Source organism: Balaenoptera borealis, assembly GCF_965194805.1.
Source record: "Balaenoptera borealis genome assembly, chromosome: 5".
Taxonomy (NCBI): Eukaryota; Metazoa; Chordata; class Mammalia; order Artiodactyla; family Balaenopteridae; genus Balaenoptera; species Balaenoptera borealis.
In genome coordinates, this window is record NC_138862.1 from 68182547 (window position 1) to 68192169 (window position 9623).

The 9623-nt window shown below is 39.5% G+C and overlaps 1 protein-coding gene across 1 annotated transcript in view; it reads left to right on the top strand.

The window, feature by feature from the left end:
• Positions 1-9623, top strand: part of FAM162A (family with sequence similarity 162 member A) — a 35359-nt gene that overhangs the window by 25042 nt on the left and 694 nt on the right. Inside the window, exons 2-4 of the mRNA XM_082395004.1 lie at positions 3051-3173; positions 5647-5755; positions 8845-8953. Coding sequence (XP_082251130.1) covers positions 3051-3173; positions 5647-5755; positions 8845-8953 — 341 coding nt within the window. The remainder of the gene's footprint in view (positions 1-3050; positions 3174-5646; positions 5756-8844; positions 8954-9623) is intronic.

A 9623-nucleotide genomic window follows, 5' to 3' on the forward strand; every position in this document is an offset into this window, starting at 1 on the left:
CTTTGTCTTTGGATGTAGAATATCTTTTTTGGTAGTTTCCAGTCTTTTTTGTCAATGGTTGTTCAGCAGTTATGTGTGATTTTAGTGTTTTCCTGAGAGGAGGTAAGCTCAACTCCTTCTACTCTGCCACCATGTCTCCAATCCTCCTTTACTTTCAAACTGAGAGTTGTGGTGGATGAGCTTTTTGCCTTCCCCAGATGGTTGAAGCTTACAATTTTTGTTTTTGGAAACCCTACCACCTCCTTATTTCTATTATTATTTTTGCAAGAAAAGTATAAAGAGAGTTGGAGTGGAGGTGAGATTTGTGATCGAGAAAGCCCTGGATTCCCTTCTCCATCTTTCACCTCTTTCTCTCTGATTGGTTCCTGTCCAGCAGCACATTGAAGCAGGAGATGATTCTGAATTTTACACTTTAAAAGGATGAATTTTTGATGTGGAATTATGTATCAATAAGTGTTGTTTTAAACATCTGTAGACATATACAAACATATGCCTATGAGAAGTCCACAGTGATATCTTTTAGATTGCTATGTTTAAAAGTTTTCTTAACAGCAAGAGAAAAAAAAGGCAAGGAAATTATGTTTCTCACCGACTATGGGAGGTCCAGTGCTATAATCACATTTTACTCCTCGTCCCTCTCTTGCCTCTCCTTATTGCTTCAAACTCTGAAGCTACAATGACACTCAATTAGGAGTTTGGAATTTCAAAGGTACACACTGTCCACTAACAAATAGATTTTTAAAACTGCTTGAATTCTCCTGTGATGTTTTAAGCACAAAGCTGTGAGGGCACACTCTTGTCGCATTAAAGGCAAGTCTTGGGCATGTTTTTCTTTGTCACCCAGAGCATCATGGAGGGCCAGGACCCTGGTCAGATTTACCATTGGTGCCTTTCCAGCTTTCTGTTCTGTTTCATTCTACTGCAGTGCTCCCTTTCTTCCATGTCCTAGAACCCTAGGGCTCTTTTGTGATCTTCTGACTGAATCTTATACCAGCCCTGCTCTCTCTTATACCGTGACACCCCCATACTCAGAATTATCCTGTTTTACCCTCATCAGAACTGTTCATGGCTGTCTCTGCTTTGAATTCTGATTAATTATTGACTGATTAAAAATATTCATGCTAACGCTGAAGGTGAAAATTTCTAAGTTCTTAAACAGGCATTCGTTTTAAGATGGAATGTGTTTCTTAGGTTTGTTCACTGAAAAGGTCTGGAAACAGTGACAAACTCAGTAACAGTGAACCTCCCTCAGGCATCTCTAAGAACATTTTCTACTTAAAGGAACCAGAGCACTTTGGAGGAATGTCTGATTCCAAATCTGGGGCAGGAAGCATTTAAAATGAGTACAGAACATGTTAGAAAGTAAGGCAGCTATAAATGATTACTGGGCGCATGTTGAAAGGACCCAGGAGCCAATTAGAAAGGTCCCCAGTGACTAAAGATAGGAACATCTGGGCATTAAAAAGAAAAATAACTGGAATGGACTGGAGCACATCACACGTGTTAAATGCAAGTGTTCCTTATGTTACTTTTAAACAAAAGGGTACCTGTGGAGGTTGCAAGGAAACCAATTCATTAATTTGAAAACGCAAATAAAGGGAAAGAATCAAGCATTTATTCTACATTTCTTATATGACTTTTACCTCAGGATAACCAAATAGGTAAAGTAGAAAAAAATACTACCATCTTGCAACCCCTAATGAAACAGTCACCAATGTCTGCTTAAAACATTAGATGGAAGGTTGATGGAGAACTTTATAAGGATGAGTCACACTGATAGTATCTACTGCTCAATCTTAATATCACAAAAAGACAAAATCGATGTATACCTTAGGATGTCATACGGTAGGGTGTACACAGTACCACCTATGACATTTTCTTGCTAAAAATTCTAACCTGAATCTGATGAAACCTCAAAAATCTGTTTACAAGAAATAGGGGAATTAGAAGAATATGTTAAATAACACCATGGGGAGGCAATCAGCAAAACCTAAAATGAGGGAAATTCGGACTAATGATCTAGTTTCTTCAACAAATAAATGACAAGAAAAAAAGGAGGGAGACACCTATGCAGCATGCATCAACTGTATTCAGTGTGTGCACCTATTCAGAATAAATCCACTGTAAAAAAAATTGTAAGTCCATTGGAGAAACTGAATCATAATGTCATTTGATCATAATGTGCTGATATCAAAGGAATATTTTTTAGTTATGTTAATGGTATTCTGGATATGATTTTGAAAAGTTATTATTGTTTTGAGATAAATACCGAAGTGTTTATCGATGAAATAATAGGTTGTTGGGGATTTGCTTTAAAATAATCCGGTTGGTGGGAGGGAGTGGGTGGGATTCAGATGACACAATATTGGCCATGTATTGATAATTGCTGAAACTGGGTGGTGAATACATAGTGATTTGTAATACTATTCTCTATAGGTGCTTAGAATTTAGACTTTAAAAATTAACTGCTTACATATACTGTATATGATAACGTAGTTTTATACATTTGTATGTATATAAATATATATATAGTTTTAAAATTATACATAAATTGTGACTGTATCTGAAGTTGATTTCTAATTGGAGAATTATGTCTTGGAAGGAACAAGGCTTTCTAAAGAGCCCCTTGCTGGCCATTGCAGCCCCCTACCCAGAGTTTATCAGAACAGTATTGGCAACTTGGCATCTTGTTTTAGCACTTCTGGGAGGTTGCTGATCTTTACCTCAATGGCCAAGGGTCATAATCCATAATATTCCTACCAGAATCATTATTGTTATGATAAGACACACGTGAGAAGTGCTTTTATAAAACTTAACAGCTGATAAAATGTTTATGTTGTAAATTCGTAATTTCCTAGTCAGCAAAACATGCATATTTTAAGATAGCACTAAGCATATCACCTTAAATATAGTACATGTGTCTTACATATAGAGTAGGGTATTCATTTTTAAGTGAGCTAATCTTTATAAGTGAAATTGTATCTTGCAGGTATTTCTTATTTTGAGACATCAGATTTCCTTTCTCTGAAACATTTTTCTCTCTTTTCTAGGAAGTTATTTTAGGTTCTGTGAAAGAGATGCTTTCTCATCTTTAAGGCTTACCAGAAACTCTGATTTGAAGAGAATAAATGGATTTTGCAACAAACCCCAGGAAAGTCCAAAGCCTCCAACCCGTAAGTTTTTATTAGTCTTTCCAGTTATGGACTAGGCAGCTCCCAAAGACTAGAATAACTTGGAATCAAAAGAACCTAAAAGAGAGGTGGTCACAGGGGTCCCTATATCATATCCTATCATGTAGTTCAGGCCTCCCAAATTGTGCTTATATTAGCTGTGCTTACGTGTGGCAGTGATTTCTTCATTTTTCTCGTTTGTCATTTTCATCTCTTACCTCAGGGATTTGACTGGAGCTTTTTATAGGACGATAGATGCACCAAAGTAAATAGTGGTCTAGAAATCATCTTTTAAGGAACCTCAAAGATGACCCAAATCAAAAAATGATGTTTTGGGTAAAATATAATTAGGACTACGCACTGGCTTGTACATTGACTTCAGACGTGTTTAGTCCTATCCCTAACTCCAAACCCTGTCATTGTCACCACTGTGGAAGAAGGAGCATAATATATAAACTGTAGGGTCCCAGGAACTATTTGCTTGTTGCTTCTTCATGGCAGTGCACTAGGGCCAGGCGGGTATTGGTGAGAGGAAAAGAATTATTCTCAAAGAATATTTATCAAGAGCTTCAGAATGTTTATACCCTTTGACCTGGTATTTCACTTCTGGGAATCTATTCTAAGGAATAATCCCTATATGCGGAAAAAGCTTTGAATGTAAAGATGTTCCCATTTATATTTATATATATATTTATATACACACACACACATATATATATATATATATATGTATGGAAAATGAGAAATTAGTCTAAATGTTAAGTAATCTGGGAATGATTAATTATATATGTTAGATCTACTTGATGAGGTTGTGCAGCTGTTGGAAATGGGGCTTATAAATACCGCATACTGGCATGGAAAGTGTTTGTCATCATGTTAATGAACAAAGCAGGATACAAAATTTTATATTGTGCGTAAGCACAAGCATGGTACATATAGAAATTACATATATGTACATATGTATGGGGATAAGACTTAGGAAACACACCAAAATAAAAATATAGTGATCATGCTATGACAGGAGAATTAGGGGTGGTTTTTATATTTTTGTTTTCTCACATCTATACTTTCTGAATTGCCTTTAATGAGTATATAGTACATAAAATGGAAAAAAAAAAAAAACTCTAAAGAAAGTTGTGCCAAGCGCAGGAATGGTTAAAAGATAAAATCACAGCCGTTCTATTTCTGTACTTCTAAACCTCTTTTCTTGACTTTGGTTCTTTATGGATTTTTTTCCAAGTGACCTTCCTGTCCCTTTTGCTGTTGCCTTCTGGTTAAGTGAAAGGTGCAGCTTAAGCAAAGGTGATGTGTATGTAGTCAAGGAGATGGTCTGTCTGCAAGAGAGATGTAGGCATTATACGGAAGTTGGATGAGATTACCTCCAAGGTCCTTTCTAACCCTGACATTCTGTGATTCCCTAGCTTTTTCTGCTCCTTGTCTTCAGTGACTTCCCCTTCCTTTGAAAGTCTCTCTTATAGTCTATGGTTCTACCTTTCTTGTTCATTTTCATCTTTGGCTGCTCCATTTTCCTCTGCTGCCTCTTTCCCCTGTCTCCTTTCTGGGTCATGCCCCAAGACTCAGCCCCTGGTCTTCTATGTTTCTCTGTCATCCTCACTGGCTCTCCCTTTGCACCAGTGGTTATCTCCACTCCCAACTTATTAATGAAACCTACTCAGATGGCATGAATTTAGAGTCAGTAGATCTAAAATGGCATTCATGCTTTTTCCTCTCCTGACTGGTTCTTTTCACAATCTCATTATTTTGGTTAACAATACTGTTATTGTCTTACTCATCCAAGTTTGAGGTTCTTCATGAATCCTTCTTTGTCTTCATCTCCAAATTCTTTCAGTCATCATCAGATTGACTTTATTGTCTCTCTTCCTGCTGTTATAACTCTAGTTCAGACTATATCACCTCACCCTTGTATTGTAATACCTTGTATTATAATCTTCTGTTTGGACTTGTTACCCACTCTGTCCTATCCTTTTGCTTTCCATCCACTGTGCAGATTATATTTTCTAAAATGTTAACTTCTTCCTTGCTTCAAAGTATACAGTAGTTCTTGAATCAGGTCTAAAAAGCTTAGCCTGCTATTCAGGTTCTTTTATAATCTGATTTTACCTTACAGACTTTTTTTTAATTCTACTGAAGTCAAACAGGCGCCTCACTGTTCTCTTTTTAGTTCATCCTTCTCACCTTTATAACTTTGTTCATGGTGTTCTTTCAGCTTTCAATGGCTATGGTTTATATTGGGAAATAATGCTTTTATTTTACTTCAGTCCTCACAGAATTTTTGAATCTCATTTAAGAAATGAGCAACCTAAGAAATTCCATCCAAACAAAGCTCTAATTAGCTTGAGATTTCTCAATGATTCTGTTTAGTGAATAGCTAAAAAGCACAAATAGCATTTTTCTGTTGCTAAATTTGAGAGTCAGTCTCATATAAGTAAGATATCTTCTCTTGTTTTTCTCATAGACACTTATGGCCACAGAGTACCATTGCATAAGCCTACGGATTGGGAGAAGAAGATCCTAATATGGTCAGGTCGCTTCAAAAAGGAAGATGAAATCCCAGAGACTGTCTCGTGAGTGCTGAATTTAGGGTTGTAAGCAGCTTTTATTTTTCAGTAGTCTATTTTAAAGGAAAAGCAGTTCTTCTGAGTCTGACTACTTAAAACCTTTCAACCAAATTTTAAAACAGTTTCCACTTCTCTAAATGTTTCCACTTTGGCAAGTACCTGGAATAATAACAGTGCTGGAAAATCTGTGTGTTATCATTGATACCTTATGTAGTGCCTAGTGAAGAGCTGTTAGATACTCTGAAGTCAGCTGACTTGATCTCCTCTCCTAGCTACAGAAAGTGACTAAATTAGTTTTTCTTTCTTACATTTCATTGTTAGTGTATAGAAATGCAACAGATTTCTACATATTAATTTTGTATCCTGCAAGTTTACTGAGTTCACTGATGAGCTCTAGTAGTTTTCTGGTGGCATCTTTAGGATTTTCTATGTATAGTTATCATGTCATCTGCAAACAGTGACAGTTTTACTTCTTCCTTTACAATTTGGATTCCTTTTATTTCTTTTTCTTCTGTCATTGCTTTGGCTAGGACTTCTAAAACTATGTTGAATAAAAGTGGCAAGAGTAGGCATTCTTATCTTGTTCCTGATCTTAGAGGGAATGCTTTCAGCTTTTCACTGTTGAGTATGATGTTAGCTGTGGGTTTTTCATATATTGCCTTTATTATTTTGAGGTATGTTCCCTTTATGCCCAGTTTCTGGAGAGTTTTTATCATAAACTGATAATAAATTTTTTAATTTATTTATTTATTTATTTTTGGCTGCGTTGGGTCTTCGTTGCTGTGCGCGGGCTTTCTCTAGTTGTGGCGAGCAGGGGCTACTCTTCATTGCGGTGCATGGTCTTCTCATTGCAGTGGCTTCTCTTGTTGCGGAGCACAGGCTCTAGGCATGTGGGCTTCAGTAGTTGTGGTATGTGGGCTCAGTAATTGTGGCTCGTGGGCTCTAGAGCGCAGACTCAGTAGTTGTGGCACATAGGCTTAGTTGCTCCATGGCATGTGGGATCTTCCCGGACCAGGGCTTGAACCCATGTCCCCTGCACTGGCAGGCGGATTCTTAACCACTGTGCCACCAGGGAAGTCCCACTACTTTCATTTGTCTTTCTGTCTGCTGTTCTGTTTGGGTGATCTCCATTATTCTATCTTCCAGATCACTTATTCGTTCTTCTGCATTATTTAGTTTGCTCTTTATTGACTTTAGCCCCGTTTCACCTCGGCAATTGAGTTGTCTAATTTTGATTGGCTCCTCTTTATAGTTTCTAGGTCCTTGTTACAGTGATCTGCATTTCTAGTGACTGCCTTTCTTAATTCCTCCAGCATTTTTATTACCTCACTTTTGAACTCGGGTTGTTAGACTGGAGAGGTCTGTTTCTTCAGTCTAGAGAAACAAACCAACTTGTTTGTTCTTTCAGGAGATTTCTCTTGATCTTTTAATTGGGAGTGGTTCCTATGTTTTTTTCATTTTACTTATATTTCTCTGACTCTATGAATTTAAGGGAAACAGTTATCTACTGTGGTCTTGAAGGGCTATTTTTATGTGGGAATGACCCTGTGTAGCCTGTGTGAGTCCAATATTTTTGGTGTGAGGGCTGTTTTTGGTATGGATGTCTGCCACATCTTTCCTCAATGTGTGTTGGCTGTTATCTCCTTCATAGTGGTGTGATTTGTGTTGTGGTAAGCAGAGCCTGCACTGGATCTTGTGTTGAGTGGGGCATTCTCTTTGCTCTGTGGTTGTCACAGCCCTGTCATGGGCAGGGTCTACTCCCCAGTTGTTGGAAGAGAAGCCCCCAGATCCGGTTCGAAGCTGTGATGTGAGGTAGGCAGGAGTGGAGTGCTCCGGCTGGGAAAGGAGCTGCTGTGTATTCCCCCCCAGGAGCTGACTACCCAGACATGTGCTCTGTGACGTCGCCTGCCACCCACTGTGCAGGCTCACAAAGTACACTGTTGTTGGCGTGGCCCTCAGCCCCGCCTCTGCTGTGGAGACGCTGGTATCGGCTCTGATTTCAGCCCCACTTCTGTGTGTGTGCACCCACAAAGCCTGTTGCTGCTGGCACAAGACCCGTCTCAGCTACAGGAGAGCCAGTAATCATCTCGGATTATCCCCAGGTGCTGCCACAGGCATAAATTCGCTGAAGTTGCACACCCGCAGGGAATCGCCTCAGATTTCAGCCCTGCCTCTGTATGCGGGCAACCACCCAGCACTTGCACACTCCCAGAACTCATAGCGGCTGAGCCACACCCACTGTGAGCTCACCAAGAATGAGGTTGCTGTGGCAAGTCCCTGCCCCTACCTTAGCGTGCTGACAGTGGGGCTCCGGTGACGGGCATGGGCTCTGTCCTCCACACACTTCTAGTTGCAGCCTGGACTACACTTGAGGCCCTTCGGGCTGCCTCCGCACAGCCAAACTGAGTCTTCTCCCTGGGTTTGTCTGCTGAAGCCCAAGTTTCAGCCCTGAGCTGCTGCACACACACCAGGAGGTGCGCGTCTTGGGCTGGGACGTGCAGCAAGGTGGCCAGGGCCACCTGTGCTGGTCTCTCTCTGTCCTGCCTACTGTAAGCCGGCTGCTTCACTCGCCTCTGAGCCTCTGAGGCTTACTGTCTGTCCCAGTGGACCTACCAGTCAGCTAAGGGGCCTCCCAGTGTGAGGGACCTTTTCCCCTTTCACAGCTCCCTCCCAAGGGTGCAGGTCCTGTCCCAATTCCTTTTTTTTTTTTTTTCTTTCTTTTGTCCTACCCAGTTATTTGGTGATCTTTCTTGCAGCTTTAGTTGTATGAAGTCTTCTGCCAGTGTTCGGTGGGTATTCTGTGAGAATTGTTCCAAATGTAGATGTATTTTTGATGTCTTTATGGGAGGAGGTGAGTTCTATAATACATCCTTCTATCTTCATCTATACCCCCTTATTGTGTTTCATACACAAAGTGAATTGTGAAAATGCTCCATCCTCCCCAAAGTCCTATATGATTTCTAGGCCCCATCTCCTTTTTTATATGTATAGGCACTACTCTACTCCTGATTTGTGAGACACAGAGATTTATATCCTTCTGACAACTTCAGAAAGTGAAATTTTAACTTTCTCTCATGATCCCATTGTATTACTAGGTTTGAGATGCTCGATGCTGCAAAGAACAAGGTCCGGGTGAAGATCAGCTATGTAATGATTGCCTTGACAGTGGCAGGATGCGTCTTGATGGTTATTGAGGGCAAGAAGGTGAGAGTGGACTTCCCGTCTATCTTTGTGTATTTTCCACAAAAAAACCTAGAGGAAATCAGGGGTTGACCCTTGTATTTATTCTCTGTGATGAGGAGGCTACTTCCTACATGAGAAATGATAAGAAACAAAATAAAACATAGTAGGAACAAACCTGAGATATGATGCCTGGAGATAAATAGCAAAGCCTAACTTTGGCAAGGTGAAGGACTAAATTAGTAAGTAAAAAAAGTGTTTAGTTATCACAGATGTCATAAGTAATGTAAAACAAGAAGTATGACACTGGCATACTTGCTGATAACTCCTTGCATGTCTGTAAAGCACTCTCGTTTTTTACTGATACTCACTCTGCTCTTGGTGAGTGTTCTTATTACTGTTCTTTACTTGATGTTCAAACGGGGCCATATATCTAAGCTCCTAAGTGGTACATAGGAATTCAGGTCCAGAAATCCAGTCATTATTAACAGCTATGTTACTGTCTTCCAAGTACCTTGCTGTTATCTTATTTAAACCTCACAACAACACTGCAAGATAGATAATATTATTAGGACCTCATTTATAGATAAATACATAAAGACATAGCTTAGAAAGCTTTAGTAACTTACCCAAGTTCACACACATCTCCCTAATGGCAGAGCCACAGTTTGAACCTAGACCTGTCTAATTGAGA